The following is a 16,749-nucleotide window of genomic DNA, read 5'->3' as shown; positions in this document are numbered from 1 at the left end:
TGAGCACTGTACAGATTAAATCAGAATACAACAAGATCAAGAATCTCCTATGTTCATGTAGTCTAGGCCTTAGTTGTGTTCATGCCAGCACCTCCCAGAGAGAAGCTGATGTAGATGAGTAGCAGAACAGTCAGATCTTTTAAAAATGGGCCATACTAGGACTGTGAAAGCATGGAATACAACCTTTGTGAGAACAGGACAGGACATTTTCTTATGCTAATCAAGATGGGATTGCAGTGAACACTACAATTCTAACATGGCATCTGGAAAACTGCAAATTGTTTCCACTTCAGGGCTAGGAGTGGAACTGGAACATTCACCTGGCTTGGAGTAGCCTTGCAATACCCAAACATCTGAAGTGGAATACTAAGGAATGAGTCTATATTTAACAAGTAGAATTACATTCAGTATATTTGAAAACAAAGAGAACAACTCTGGGCTATAATTACATGACTGTGTGTTGTCTTGGGAACACAATGTGATGAGTAGGTCTCTGGGGGGAAAAATGGCTAAAAATTGTAACATATGACTGAGCAGCAGGAGGGAGCTGCTGAGACAGAAACATTCACCATCTACCTTGGCCGGTGAGAGACTGTGGCTGCTGAGGCAAACTTACACTTTTAGCCATTTCTCCAACATGTATCAGCTGAATTATCTGGTACTTTGCTCAAAATCTTTGGTATTAAGACAAGACTCCAAAAGTGATAACTTCTGTCATGTACATTAGCAGGAAACGCGACACCTTGGCTTGTTTGGAGGAAGCAATGACACTCACAACTAGGATTTTTCTGGCTGAAGTAGCTTGTTTCCCTTTACCAGTAACAAGCCAAACATATTCCAACACAGGTCTCTGTGGAAGATTTCCCAGGAAATGAAGTAGCCCACATACGATGAACATACTCCTTTGTGGAAGAAGATAGGGAGTTTTTCCCAATCCTTCCTTCACACAAAAATGTTGTACAGTACACATGGAACATCAACTATTAGTTAAGTGACTTCTATCCAAGTTTCTTTTTATGGAACTATTTCTTTTTTCAAAACATACTGAGTAGCTGGAGCTTGTAAAATGGTGGATTATCTGTGTAGCTTCAGGCAGGGAAGAGAGAAATGGGAAGATAAATTACATTAAATAATTAAAGAATTACAGAGTTTTTCAATGAAATAAATAAATAACATATTTCAGGGGAAACAGCACTCCTTGGCATTATTAGTTTGTATGACTTCCCTGGATATCAACTCTCTATTTAGCCATGACTAAACTCACCAGTTGGAAGGTGGGATCCACAAGCTTCCTCCATGCCCCAAACTTCAAACCAATTTCCTGAGCCATTATTACTTCAGGAGCAATCACAAGCCTCTCTCTCCCATTAGCTTACACTCAAGAAAACCACTACCCTGGTGCAATTTTTTTGCAGGAAGCTGCCAGCTGAAAAATGATAAGAACCTACAGGTGTGGCAGGTCTGTAAGTCCCCATGCCTGCTCCCGCAGTGACATTTCCCTTACCAAGTTCTCATTAGTCAGTCTGGTGATCTCGTGCTGCAGACTGGCTTCGATGCGGGCCTCTGGAGGCAGCTGCAGGTTCTGGGCCAGGAGCTGCTGCTGCCGGTTGTTCTCCTCCTTCAGACTCTGGATCTCACCTCGTAGGGATTCCAGCTCATTCTCGTGGCTCTTCTTCTGCGACTGAAGCTGGGACTCCAGCAGCCTAAGGAGGTTGAGCAACAGTTTGAGTGAACACACTCAGAAAGTTACATCCCCAGTTCTCAGAGGGAGTGGAAAGCTTTAGCTGCTGCTCAGGAACAATTAGCCATGGCTAGCAAAGGAAAATGAGAAAGGCAGAGTACTCTTTAAACACTTCAGGATGCCTTCTAATTACATTAGGCTTGCATGATCAAAAAGTGAAGAGAGGGAAGCTAATTGTGACACTGCTTTGCGTTTCCTTTGATTGAACACGTACTGTACATGGTGCCACTGTGGCAACAAATGAAAAGCTAAGTCTTCTCAGATTGACTGAAAGGGCTTTAAAGAGGTTTTACCTCTAAACAAATGAAATAGTCTTAGATGAAGACGACACTATGTACACTTAAGCTAGCATCTTGCAATATTAACAACGGAAAATATTTTTAGAGTTGACTTTTTCAGTCAGAAACCGTTTAATTGCAAATGCACATAAATAATCTTTATTTTTGCATTAAACCCACCATTTTTCAGAGGGTTGTCCTTAGTGCATGAAAGGTCAACAACAGAATCAAACTTAGGACTGAAATCCAGGAGGTTTATCCTCACCATTAACTTGTTCTTTCCCCTTAGGCACTTCACATCTCAAATTCTTCTCACTACGAAAGGGGGATAGCACGTACCAGCCTCCTGCCAGGCAGTGCTGGGGGATCTACTCCTGCTTGGAAGGCACTGTCCAAGGGCTCTGACTCACAATTTTGTACATACACAGGAAATGACCATACTAGTGACTACCAGTGTTCAATTAGACAATATTTCAGGGTTTAAATATGCATAAGGCATTTATTAGTAACTAGACTGATGAAACACGCAAGGGCAAATAGTCATTTACCTGCACTGCTCTGCCATTTAATATAAAGCTTCTTGCTGTCTAATATAAAGTCTCTGCAGTGCCAGGACAAGAGGCAAGAGGCACAGAGCAAAGCAACTCCCATCCTGCTCTGCAGAACACTCGCTCTAAGTTAGATCTTCACAGGTTTACACAACAGCGTTAGGGGTAGAATGTGTTAGCACCAGAAAAGGAAGGACTTTAGTGAGCAGCAGTCATTGCAAATACCACCTTCTGTAGTTTCTGCTACCAAATGCATACACTGAAGAACACCAGCCACCAGCAATGCTGATGTAGTGAATTAGCTGTCAGGGCAGGACTAGGGAGCATTTTGGAAGTCAGAGACACAGATGAGCACACAGAGCCAGAACTGCACTTCTTGGCCCCATGAGCAGCACAGTCCTTGCAGAGACCACAGTGGTCCCACTGAAGCTTCAACAGCACCATGAGGAACTAAAGATTACTCCTCTTTCTTGGTTATTTTGTGACTTACATTTTGAATCTGGCATGGAGAGACATTGGAGAAAAACATTTAATTTACTGAACTTGAGACACAGGGAGAGTAAGACCCATTTCAGTCTGAAATTTAAGAGTACACTGAAGCTTCTTAAACAACAGTTTAATAATTACTAAAATGGTTGTTATTACTATTACTTCTCTAGGCTGAAAAACTGTAAAGAATATCAATTTTGAAACCTGGTGTAAAGGCAGGCTACAAATACTTTCCAGCTGTGGAGCTTCTGGTACTTTACAGTCTACTTTTGTTCAAGTATTCTTATGAATTATGCATTGGCTGTTGTGCCATCTTAAACTTTTTAAATGATAAAAGCTGACAAGTAGAAAGCTTTGGGGACTAGATTTGAGGAAACTCCTAATTTGTATAATTGGTGTTGAATTTTTTTCTAACTGTTAAAGCAATAGAAGTACTGTAGCTAAAGCAAACCCATAGCAAGGGGTACAGTTAGCTAGAAAAGAAGATGCAAATGAAGAACAAAAAAACCATTCTGAGAAGTCTGATAACCTGTTGGCTTGTTTTAACCCTTCATAAGCCAGCCAAAGTTCTCCGTCCTCATTCAGCATATGATAGTCCTGGGAAGATTGCCTTTCAAGAAAGGTGTTTAAAAAAATACAAGAGATATATGTGATGGTGATGAGGTGACACGGTAAGGACATTACACACTACATTACAGTTACTATAAAAGAAACAAAAAACACTCTAAAACAACATAGCAAATTACTTTTCTTGTTTATGTGTTTTTCTTCTGAATGATGAAATTCAGTTTTCAGTGACAGCCCAGCTGGTTACAGCATTCCGTGCTGTTACAATAAATGCATTGCCACAGACTATTGTGACCACTGTGGTTCAGAGGGTGACAAACCAGCCTGGGGAGTGGCACCCAGGCCGGGCCACGCAGCAATTAGAGGCTAAGAAGATGGAAATCCAGAAAGCTTGATTTTATATTTCCCCATTATTTCCAAATCCTTTCAAATACTGCAGACAACAATTTTACTGATGAAATCAAATTATAACCCCAGCTATGAGTGTTCTCTAGACATACATGGATGGAACTGACTGAACGCAATATACACATGTGTCACAGCAGACCCCAACTGATCACAAAATAAAGAAAGAGAACTTGTACCTGTTTGTTTCCTTCAGTCCAATATATGCCTGTGCTATTTCTCCTTTGTCTTTCATCTTCTGTACATCCTCCAAGAGGATTGTAGCATCTGTCATTGTATGCTGGAAAAAGAATGATAATTTCCAGTATATTTAAGAACGTAACTGCTCCTTGAATCCAATTTTTCTTTATGTGGAACACTAATCCTTGAGTAGCCACATTAAGTAAGTGTGGATATCTGAGCAAGAGGTTGGTCCATAATTTCTATGTCCATTTGGTTTATCTTTTTAAATAAATGCATACAAAATGGTCAAATATTGGTCTGTCTAGTAAGTGGGTATATATGTCAATCTCTTTCCATTTGTTCATCACATAAAAGAAACAAATTTCATGGAATGTTGAATTTCCATTTTATTCAAATTACCAGGAACAGCTGCTAATACTAAAACTGAAGCAGCACAGTTTTGCCAGCTTAATTCTATTAATATTTCTTAAACACAGCATTACATGGAGTCTTTCAAAGCTCAAAAATAAGAACTGTATGTATTTTAAATACTCTGTCAAAGCAGGAAAGAATTCACAAGGACTTGAGATTTTCTAATTTAGACAGCATCACAGTACCATTTAGTTTCAGTTTTGAATGTTTATTATGGCATTTTCGCTTTTTCTTCAATGAAACTTGAAATAGTTAATAGATTTTTACAGTCACCTTGGCCAGTCTGATCTGAGTCACTGCCATGGATTACCACAGGACTAATGAACATAAGAGATGGAATTCTGACTTTTTGAGTTTCAAAACAAGCAGATGCTCTTTTCATGAGCACAATTTTGGAAAGTATTTACAATAACAACTTTGTGGACATAAATTCTGGAGCTAGATATCTAGCTAGATATCTACGTCCAGTATGAATTGTGTTATCCAATATGAAAAACAATAAAATATGTAAGCTCCTCAAAGAATTATTCCCCACATCTTTATGAGATCTTTGAGGCTTTTCTACTATTAATTTACTATGGAGTAAAACTGCTGTATCTCACCTGCCAATCTTTAGCAGTCTGAACATCCATTATTTAGGGTCAGTTCAGTTTCTTTTACTCTTATATCTATTCAACTACATTTTCTAATCAAACATTCAGCAATTCCCATCCAGTATCTAGAGATGACAATGTGAGTCCACAATGTTTGCTGCTTGCCGAGGACAGCAAACACTCTAAAATAAGGGACTTCTTCATACCTTAGACACTTAATTTGTTGTGAAATATAAGGGGTTTGCAAGCCAACAGAGGTCTGATTCCCAGATCACAGGGCTCCCTGGATCACTGTCCTTACCCTTCAATACTCCGCCAGATAAATGATGGAGCTGATTAGACCAATTCGTAAATCCTTCCTTTCATATTCAGGTTGTCATAAACCAAACAGTTGAAAACTGTTAAATCTGCTTGTTTTGAATTAACTTGTTTCCCTGTGCAGAGCATGGAGATGGGGATGCAGAGGTCACAGAATTATGGGAAAAGTTTTTCAATAATATCAAGGTAAAATGCAAGAACATGTAGGTTACTTAAGAGGCAGGGAAATGGCAGCTCAAGATTGTTGAGGGTTATTTTAGCATTTAGGAACTTCTGGTTTATAACTGTAGAAGAAAATGTGTACCTTATCCTCCTGGTAATCAAATTGGTAGGCAAGAAAGAAGAAAAACAAAACATTAAAAAAAATCTGTCTGTGCTGCAGCTCTCCAACCTAAAAAGCAGAAGCTATCTGCAAACTGGCTGCTGGCCATCCCACAGGTCACATTCCTATTTCTCTCATACTCATAGCTGTTGTAAAATCAACACACCCATCCCACCACTGCTGAGAATGTTCTTGAAAGATTTCCTAAGTATTTATTTACAATGTTCTAAATACTACAGAAAAATGTGTTCTATTTTCTTTACAGTCAATCATTTAAATCAAGACACATATATCTTCATGCACCACAGACTTGCAGTTTACTTAGGACAAATATAGCCATAATTTTGCAGCAGCAAAGGAAGGATGACATATCTGTTCATTCCTTACTGCAGTTATGAAACACGAAATAGCTCAGTTCAGTGGAAATTACTAGTTCCTTGATTTACATGATACCTTTTCAGGTTGAATGATTCTTATTTGCAAAGCTATTACTTCCCTAACTGTGTCATCAGTCAGAGCTTTTTAGAAGAAATGCATTTCAGTGGTTGTAAGCTACTCTTGTTTCTATAAAAGCACACAGCACCTATCAAGCAATAAGATGGAATTTACATATCTTCAGACGTCATCTTTATGAAATGTTACTGACCTGCAGTCATATAAATGTAGAACAAACTGTTCCTTTTATTGAACTAATAATCGAAAGGAATTCCTGAGAATTCCTGAGAATTTTCCAGTCCAACTGCACCCCAGAGAAATGACACAGCTCCCAATGAGAATTGTTTGTGCACTGTTAAAGGAGTCTGGAGAGATCAGACCTTTGGTACAGCCAGTACATCTTCACATCAGTGCTGGCAGAGAAACCCCAGACTGGTTGATTAATTCAAGCTCCTAATTCAGACTGCTGTGATTTGTACACTAATAATGGACCAATGGATTACACTTAGGAAAGTTTTCAAACCTAGACTATTTTCTTCTGCCATTTCAAGCATGCTGTTAATAAATAAAGCACATCAATGATGCAATGTAACTCTCCTACGCAGTACAGCTGCTGAGTGTGATTTACCTTGGGCTGAATTGCCTCTTTCTGGCTAACAAGCTGAGACCTGAGGATGAGAACTTCTTCCTTGCGTACTTCCAGCTCTTCACTGACCGAGGTCAGCTGGTCCAGGAGGACTCTGTATGCTGGGGCACCAGGAGCAGTCACCTCTGGAGCTCGTGTCTCTGTGAGGGCCTTCTGCAGCTCATTCAACTCATTCTTCAGTTTTTTATTCTCAGATTCAAGTTCTTGACGCTGCAAGAAACAGGGACAATTCTGTCACCCAGCAGCACTGCAACATGTCTGTAAGCCACAGGTACAGAACTATGGATAGAAACGGTAAAAATGGTGTGTAACTGCAAGAAAACCACCAATCTCCCACGTGTCCCTGGCCTCTTGACTATGGTTAGTAGTGTCTAGAAGGATTTCCCTAACAGGACTAACCTCTTGTCTGAAATGCAAAACCAGAACACATATACATGAATCAGACAGATTTGGTGGGAAACAGAATTGCCAATCTTTTTTTCCTCTTATTCTCCCCTTAGCAGAAAAAAAAAAAAAAAAGAGTTCACAACAAATAGTGGTCAGCAGGCTGAGAAAATTCTGCATCACTATTAGGAAATATTTTTAGTTTTAGCAATCTAAGATATGCAGTAATAAAAATAATGTTTTTGAAGAAGAGACCTACATTTATCACTGTATTTTTTGCTCAAATTAACTTGCAAGCTGCACTAAGTGTTTTAACAGAGAACTCCCTCTGGCTTAGGGGATCTTTTTGTTTTGCATCCCCAGCCACACATTCTACACCTCAAAAAGAGCAGTCCTACAATGAAATGACTGCTGGGAATATTTGTTCTAGTTTCTCCAGCTACTATTTGGAAACAGGAGGGCTGATGTAATTTTCTGTGCCAGCACATACAATTGGTGGCAAGAGTCTTACTAGAAAAAAAACAGAAACCTCTATTTTAGAATTACCTTGAGCGACTCATACTCCAACTCTGCACCCCTTATGGGAGGCCTTTCTTCCTCCTATGAAAGAATACAAACAGGTGTGAAAACTAAAAATCCTTCATTGAGGTAGGAAAACAAAAGGGAACTGAAATTATTTTCCTATAAACCTGTCAAACACTCATTCTGGTACTGCTAACTGCTGTAGTTTGAATATTGGCATTGTCTCCTTTACTTCTGAGTTTATGACATAAATGGTTAATACAAATAACATCACATACTGTCACTGGCAACAAAACAGAGCAGGATGAATCCCAGCATGCTAAAGAAATTCACTGGTAGAAATGCAGTAAGAAACAATTGCCATAGTTTCATAATTTTGCAAGAACTTAAGGAGATCCAGTCAGAAGAATTTAAATTACAGTCAGCTAACATGTCTAAGCCCAGTGCTTTGGCTATGCATCCTGGTTGAAACACTTCTTCTGTCTGAAATGAACAATTACCCATTCTCCCCATCATTTAAGTAGATTTCCTTATGGCTATTCCTTAATAAAAACAGCCTTTCAGACTTTTCTATTTTTAAAGTGAAGTCCCAAGCACTTTTCGTTCCTTCAGTCTTCCGTCAGAGGATCTCAAGGACCTTGGAAAACAAAATCACCAGTCCCTAGAACTAAGCACCAGTACGAAACTTGTCATTAAATAAAGCAAGTGCTAGAAGAAGATAAAGATTTAGTGAAAGCCAGTCAGCATTCACAGAGCTACTGTTTCACAAGAAAGGACACTCTGGTGTCAGCATTTGATCAGCTGCAAGGAGTCCACCTTAGCTTTAGCACGGAGAGCCTGTTCTTCCTTTCTGTCCAGTTCATCCTGCAGGGACTGCTTTTCTTGCTCCAGTTCTGAAACCCGTTTCTGCAGCTTGAGGAACAGAGACATGTCCAGCGCTGCTTTTTTCTCACTAGGCTCCTGCTTTAGAAACAACAGAGGGAAGTCAAGAAGTATTCCCCTTCCACAGCACAAGTAAGTAAAGATGGGAACCAGACTGGGGAAAGAGAGGAACACAGAAATGTTACTTGATTCTGAGCATTGACTATCTAAAATATTTCATCAGCCATCAAACACTATTTTTTAAAAAGGATTTACTAGTAGAAAATGTTTCTAAGCCTAAAGCCTAGCAAAAAAAAGCACTAGACACTACCTAGCAGACAAGAGGTCTATAACTAATCATACCTTATAGTCTTACTTGTTTGAAGGGGGGAAAGTAGAAAAAAGAAAAAGTTTGTGGTTAGACTCACCTGGAAACAACTGTTAATAAGGCCTTTTTGGTTTGTTGGTTTAGTTTTCAGTGATTTCTACAGTAAGTTCCTCAGCTAATGAGAAATCTCTCTGGCGATTTGAAGGTTAACTTAGCAGGATGTGACACAAAAAATAGGTAACAGAAAATATATTTTATGCCTTTTTCCTTTTATTGTGCTAATTATACAGCCTGTTCTTAGCCTAATTCACTGCCTTCTTCACTATTTTCTGGGCAAGGATCAGTGTTTGCAATCTGAAGGTCCATTAGAAATTGTCCATCAGCCTTTTTGTACTTTATGTACTGAGAAGATCAAAGTATTTACTATGAACTGTACCATAAAATTTTAAAGCCTATAAAAGGAACTAGAAAATTAATATTAATAACTGAAGCAGACGAGCAAGCACAGCCATTTCCACTTGATCTCCTTTTACTGTTGAGGGGAAGAGTCATAAACCACACCAACAGCTCAGGCAAAAAGGAAACAGACTTTTGAGTTTTCTGGCTTTACTCATTTGCCTTGAGGTGGGCCTGATTTAATGTGGTTTTGTATAATTAATCTACATTGTTAGTCTAGAGTCAGAACTGGAGAATGTTGAGGGGTTAAACAAATACAGTGCTGCATTCATTCACACTCTTGTGTGAGTTCATTTCTTCGTTTATATTCTAAAACCCAAACCTGGCTCTGGAACAGCAATTCAGTAAGTCTATTACCCAAAGGAAAAATGGCATTTGGCTCACATGTGACATCCCAACACATGTAGTTGCACAGTCCTTCTCCTGATTATCCCTGAATGTAGGAGCATCATCCTGAAACCATTATGCAAGGTGAAAAACCTAAGTGGGAAGGCAAATTACGAAAGAGAGCGCAGAGAGGCTGTGCCAGCCCCAATGCGTCAGGACATTTGCATCCAGAGCAGAAAATAATTCTCTGCAGAGGCTTTCCAAAGCAGCAATGACAGCCTGTCCAAAGCTTCTCTGGAGATCTCTAACCTAGGCAGAGGGCAGACAGGGTGTGCTGTACCCTGGCTCACAGTTAGGGAGATCTTCAGAATGCACACAGAAAACTCTGACTCTGGAAAGTGCCAGGCACAGCTGGACTCCACCCTGAGGGCTCTGTGTTTGTAGTCCCACTGTGATGTGATGGGCTGAAAGGAAAAGCTCATCTTGGAAAATATTATCAATGGCTTGGAGTTGCACCACGAATTATTTATGGTTATTATTCATTAGCTGAGGCAAGTCATCTTTCTGAACATTTTTTGAACATCTTCCTGATCATTTTTCCAAACATCCTGGGATTTGTATTGCTGCATATGCAAAGGAAACTCATTCCATGTAGCTACTAGGAACGCAGCTTGCCATTTTAAATCATTGACTACACAGTAGGCAGGCTCCTCAGGAAGTCTCAATGGTTTCCTAAATTCCCACTTTGTGCTGAATAAGTGATTGTGCTTACCAACACTGACAACCAAATGTTTCACAGATGCAAATCAGCTGGACCAGCAAGTATCTACTCTATGCTTACTGTAATACAAGAAAAATTCAAAGCATACTTCAACAGTCTTTTGACACAGGATCACAACTAACTGGGGAATAAGTGTTCTCTAAAAAGAAATGGAGAAAGTTGGATTAAAGAATTAGATATCTCAGTATAAGGATATGGTGTTCAGAAGCACTTATGAAAAAAACAAGAAAGGAATGAGTTCAACCATGTAAAAGTGAAAAGTTGCGTGGGATTTTTAACATTACCTCTATCCTTAGAGGTAAGTCTTCCGCTTCTGTGATCTCAGAGCTGAAAGTATATTCAGACTCATTGCTACTGTGAGTTGAATCCGTTCTTTTGTGCCCAGGCTTGGGGATGCTCTGAAGTGCAAAGGGAACAAATCAGTACCAGTATATGGTTTTCCCTGTGACTGTCTCTTCACAACCTTTAATTTAGCTTGTAACATTTGGTGTTATGTCACAGTTATCAAAGTTCATAAGAAAGTATTTTTGATTCTGGTCTCTCCAAAGACCTAAAAGCCAATGAGATACAGTTAGCACTAAACTCTATGGAGACAGGTCAGATCTTACACCACCAAGGACTGCTGCAGAAAGCAGAACCATGCAAGGATGCAGCACTTTGTGGGAAAGAAACACTTAGTTTACAGGAAGCACAGCCAGCGATTTTTTAACTTCCCACACATTCTATTGAGGAAAACTGTATTCCTGCCACATAGAAACTTCCTAGGACTACTTAAAATTTATCAGTGGATGAAGATGGCGCAATCAACCCCAGCAGATGTGAATAACTTGAGAGCAAAATAAGGGTGGACAGCACAAGTAATACCACCAGGATAGTCACAGCAGAAATTTAGCCTTCTTCACAGATGTGACAATTAAATTTTCTTTTTTAAATCAACGATACATTTTAAATGTATTTGTTTTGGCTGAACTAATCAAAATAAACAGTATTTAAAAGGACAAATTCTCTTTTCAAGTACAGGTCACTAACACATACAGCTGACAGCACTTACTAACTTATCCCACTAGACTCTCTGCCTAAACACAGCTGTAGACAGCTTTTGATTTCTCAGCTGTGGAGCCACTTACCACCATCAGGTTCATTTCATCCTTGAGGTCATCGTAGCGCTCCTCCAGGCGGCTGAACTCATTCAGCAGGTTCTGGTACCGTAACCGTTCATCGTTCAGGTCCAGCTCCAGCTGCTTCGTCTCCTCCACCAACTTCTTTTCCATCGACTCTGCCAAAGACAGCAGGGATCCCAAGTGAGAATTCCAGCCCTACCTACCATGCAGTGCATCCATTCAGGAGGTACAGGCCTGTGTCTGCACCAGAGGAACAGCCTGCCATTTGAAGCTGGTGTTTGTGCTTCTCTAGGCAAACAGGAAGCCAAAAATATGAAGGGCCAAAGGATTATTGTGGCAACCACAGAAGTGCTCACTCAGACAAGTTATTCATTCTGCTAATACCTTCTGTAAGTGATTCCAGGAGGGAGGAAGAAGGGGCACCGCTGCTGCACTATGTAAAAGCAAAATGTGAGGCGCTTTACACCTCAAGCATCCTGACCCTCCTCATCACACCTCCCTCCATCACAGCCCTCACATCTAGAGTTAAGCTTTCCTGGCTGCTGCCTACACAGTCACAGCAGCCAGGAACGTTGTAGTGGATAAACTGTATTAAATACCAGAGCTGCCTTTTAAAAATCAAAGTGCTTTGGAACAGTCATGCCCCTAAAAAAGGCCCTGAACTCTTAGGATTTTGTGGAAATGCAAATTGCAAATAATTCCAATGTTTGCAAGCTGTTAAAACAAAGAAATGAAGGCACAAAAAGGAATGTAAACTAAGGCAGATTAGCCCAATCTATGCAGCAGAGTGTCGCTTTACAAGGTAACACGAAGTAGAAACCCTGAATGAAGAGAACAGAGCCAACCTGTTATTTCCTTTGCCTGGTCATGGATGCGGCGGTTCAGCTCCTCCTTTTCTGTTTTCAGTAATGAGTTCTGCTCTTTCAGCTCTGATACCAGCTACAGAGATAATAAAACATTTGACTCAGAATGCAATTCATATTTCTCGCGTTTTTTCTTCACCCAAGATTCAGGTGGTTGAGAGTCTTTTGCCCTCTGAGAGGCCTGAGCCAGATGCGAGAACGAAACAGAGTCTTCAAGGTCGTGTTTCTCAAGGTTTCTCACGTTGTTTAGTATTTCTTATCTTACAGGTTTCTCTGTGCCCAACCGAGGTCTGTTCAGCTGCTCGGACACAGGACGACGCCCCCTGTGGTGGGACGTTGCTGCCTTCTTTTACAGATAATTACGTATCTCTTATTTACAATTATGTGTCAATACCTATCACCTACACTAAAGGGGTCAACTCTACTCTGACCCGATCTCCTTGAACTACTTTGTGCCACCGTCACAGCAGGAGATGGAGGCCAGGGGAGAAGAAGAACCCAGGGCACCGCCCTAAATCCTCCATCTTGTTCCCCATTCACCTCCATTCTGAGAATCCCAGAACTACAAAATTTTCCACACTGTGATAAACTACACTACTGTCTGACACACCTTTGTGACACGTAATTCCTCTCTCAATGTTGGAAGTTTTTCCCACGGACTAAAGTCAAAGACTGTGTCTTCCCAGGCTCTGTGCCAGGGTCTACTACAACCCCCCTGTACAGATTCCAGACTCCCCTGGACAGATCTCAAACCCTCTTGCTCAGGTCGCAGACCTCTCTGCCAAGGTCTGTGACGTTCCAGGGCACCCAGAGGAATGCCCTGGACTCCAACAATCTTTTATCAGTATCTCTAACAACAATGACATCTTTGTTTTAACAGTTCAAATACTTAAACTGCTCTTCACAGAGTGGAACTGGTGAACTACTTTATATCTTCATTTCCAAATTACATTTCTTAAATATGTACCACTGCAAACTCCACTGTATGTTCTGCATCCCACTTCTGATCAGATGCTAAAATTGCCCTGAAGCACTCCACAGTGCCATGCATTTTTCAGTAGAGTCCCAAAGATGTAAATGGCTCATTAAAACAGAAATATTCATAAAATAGTAACACATTTGGTAGTTCTATGGTATATTCCATTGCATTGGGTAACACCAAAATTTAACATCTTGCCTCTGCCCTAAAGCTGCGACAGTTAACCTGTGTTCAGGTTTCCCAGGTACTCATTTGTCTCTGATTATGGTTACTATGCATTCACTTTGCTTTATCTATTAATATTTTCCCTTATGCTTATCTGATATTGAAATTTGTCACTGCAGCATCACATAATAATGGATTGGCTCTTCCAATACTCAAAACTTGCACCACTATCAGCAAGTATGCCTGACAGAAATCAACCTGTTTGATAAGTTTGTGGTTAGCAAAGATAAGGGGTTAGCTGAAACCTGTTGAACCAGACTGTGCACGTGTTGAATAGGCTGGCTGTTTACATTAGGCAGGATATAGCAGTACTTTGAATACTGAATATGGGACAGATTTCTGACATCTATGTGATTACTCTCTCTAGGTAGGTAAAAATGATCTCTTGTTGTGAATGCTCTACCTCTAAGTCAGAAAGCTTAAGGATTGGATTTGTAAATGCTTTCAATATCAAAATCTGAATAGACTGGATACATATATTTACATACAATAAATGGACTTAGCATATTCTTCTACCATAGGTGCAGCCATTTAGGTACCAAGCCTATTTAGGATTGTGCAGCTATAAAAATACAGTAAAAATACCAGGCACACAAGTGAAACAATTTAGCCTGGGCAAAACCTGCGTGGACACCAGGCCCCTGTAAATCCTCTCATGCATCTGAGACCCCATACATGCCTGCTCCGTTTCATGTTTGTATTTGTCTGCCCACTCCTCAATGCTCTTCTTCTCCGACTGTGTCTGGTGCAGCTCCTTGCGGAGCTTGGCAATCTCCTCCTGGAGGCTGATGACGCGGTTGGTGGCGTTCCTGGCCTCCTCCTCACTCATCCGAAGCCTCTCCACATCGCCCCGCAGCTTCTCCGTCTCCGTATTGTACGTGATCTCCAGGCTGTTCATCTTCTCCAGCAGGGATTTGTACTCTTTGTTCTTTGCAAAACACAACACGGACACAGCAGCTGTTAGAGAAGTTCTGGGTTAAGGGAGCCTTTTCCTTCCCTACAGAATACACCCAGACACGGGAGCACAGGAGCAGCATCCCCATTTCAAAAAGGTTTTGGTCTGGTTTTGCAGAATTGCTGAATGAGGTGACAGAACAGTCCAGTCTCTAAGCCTGCACATCCTAAACTAAAATCAGATGGAGAGCCCACATACATCAGACACGATCACTCCACCTTCCCCTAAAACAGAGCAACTGACGTGCTTCAAACGCAATACTGGCGTTAAGCGAGTGGGTGTTTTTTCTCAGTTCTGCTGAGAGGAACAAGTGGATGTTTGACTGTTCCAGTTCTACTGTGGCCTCCCCTTCTCTCCTATCCCTGTTCTTCATCAGAAAAGAGAACTGAGCCCTGACAATGAAAATTGAGTGCATTCTGTGAATGCCCTCGGTGCTGAGAAGGGTAACCAAGACTTTGACACATTTTCCCTGAGGAAAACAGGGAAAAGGAAAAGCAGAGAGCTTTCACCTGCTCATCGATTTTTCGCTGCAGCTGCATGATCTTGTTCTCCAAGCCAATGTGAAGCTTCTTGTAGCGCTCCACAGAGCGAGCTTCTATCTTCAGCTTTTTGAGCTCCCTCTTGGCCATCATGCGGCGGTAGCAGCACTGCAGGTACACGATGGCCCTGAGCGTGCGGCGGTAGCGCCGCCGGGCCAGCCAGCCCCTCACGTGCTTCTGGATAACCACAGACTTGTGCTCCCGCAGCATCTGCAAGTGGGAAGACACATGGCAAAGGGATCAGAGCTCCAAACTGCACCCATGCAGGTAAAGAGAACCCCGCAATGACGTACACAGAGACTCCTTCGCCTGCAAAGAGAAACTTCCGGGGAAGAGCGGCAAGAAATGGTTTCAATTAGAAATAAAAGAAGAGGAAAAGAAGACAAGGAACAAGGACAGCAGCAAGGAGTAAAATGAAAAGGAACCAGAGGGAAAAACATGACAAAAAGAACTGGAGGCACATTGAAGCACCAAGCATTCCTTCAGGTTGAGGTCAGAGCCCTGCTGATTGCAAAAGTACATGGTACCTGTTGGCAAGATACAAATACAATCTCTTTTTCTTTTAACTGCAACTTTATCTTGAAACACTTTTGAATCATTGACATATGCTGCATAGAGTTCATCAATTCAAAGTTTAAAATTACCACATTTGATACGCAATGCAGTCAGTACTGCATTTCCCAGAGGAAATTGTAGCAGCTGTTAAGAAGTCAGAAGCTTTTGGTTTGTTTCTGTATTTTGTTTTGGAGGGGTTTTGTTGCCTTTTTGACATATCTTAGGCTTGCCAGCATTTTCATCTATTTTAGTAAGAAATTTATAGTGTAGTAATTCCTATTTTTTTAATGGCAGAAATCTCAACCATAGCTTTGAGGTGTAAAAAAAAACCCCATATAATATTTAAAAAAAATAATCTATAACATAAACCAGTCATGAATGTCAGCAACTTTCATCTGTGTGGTAGCCAGAGAGTTCAGCTAAGAAGAGTCTACCACTTGTTTTTGGATCCTTCACCCACTAATTCAATCAGAGATCCCCCAGGTCTGGAACACCTGAATTCAAGCAGATCACAGCTATCCAATGGAGAGCCTGCCCAAATCCACAAAGTTTCCAGGACACTGAGAGCTTTAGGGTTTACTTAATAAAGCTTCTGCAAATAAAACCATTTATTCTAAAGAACAATATTTAAGATTTCATGTTAATGCTCAGAATTGATGGTTAAATATCATGGGCAGTTCACATTCTTACACTGATTTACCACAAAGCTGCTAAGACAAACTAGTCAGGTAACAATAATTTTGTTTTCTTTTAGACTGCTTAGTAAACAAACTGAAATGTGTTAGAAGCATTACAGTTCCAGATCAATGAATTTAAAATTCACTGGTAAAGTGGCAAGACTATAATATATATAAACTTTCTCCCTTAGCATTTTTTTTCCGAATTAAAAATGAGACTGGAAATACCAGCACTCAGTT

The 16,749-nt window shown here is 40.6% G+C and overlaps 1 protein-coding gene across 5 annotated transcripts in view; it reads right to left on the bottom strand.

Moving 5' to 3' along the window:
• The window catches only part of MYO5A (myosin VA), a 99,132-nt gene that overhangs the window by 13,789 nt on the left and 68,594 nt on the right, over positions 1-16,749 (bottom strand). For 2 of the 5 annotated variants that reach the window (XM_066195879.1, XM_066195881.1), the window contains exons 21-30: positions 15,248-15,487; positions 14,463-14,711; positions 12,562-12,655; positions 11,723-11,871; positions 10,880-10,993; positions 8,659-8,805; positions 7,867-7,920; positions 6,919-7,146; positions 4,208-4,308; positions 1,505-1,703 (exon numbers count right to left, since the gene is read on the bottom strand). In XM_066195879.1, the coding sequence (XP_066051976.1) occupies positions 1,505-1,703; positions 4,208-4,308; positions 6,919-7,146; positions 7,867-7,920; positions 8,659-8,805; positions 10,880-10,993; positions 11,723-11,871; positions 12,562-12,655; positions 14,463-14,711; positions 15,248-15,487 (1,575 nt within the window). Of the gene's footprint in view, positions 1-1,504; positions 1,704-3,585; positions 3,667-4,207; positions 4,309-6,918; positions 7,147-7,866; positions 7,921-8,658; positions 8,806-10,879; positions 10,994-11,722; positions 11,872-12,561; positions 12,656-14,462; positions 14,712-15,247; positions 15,488-16,749 lie in introns of all 5 variants that reach the window. The other 3 variants (XM_066195880.1, XM_066195882.1, XM_066195883.1) reach the window with 2 other exon arrangements.

This window comes from Chamaea fasciata, unplaced genomic scaffold, assembly GCF_029207755.1.
Source record: "Chamaea fasciata isolate MVZ Bird 193981 ecotype frontalis unplaced genomic scaffold, bChaFas1.0.hap1 SCAF_14, whole genome shotgun sequence".
Taxonomy (NCBI): Eukaryota; Metazoa; Chordata; class Aves; order Passeriformes; family Sylviidae; genus Chamaea; species Chamaea fasciata.
This window is presented reverse-complemented; position numbering and strand designations above follow the sequence as displayed.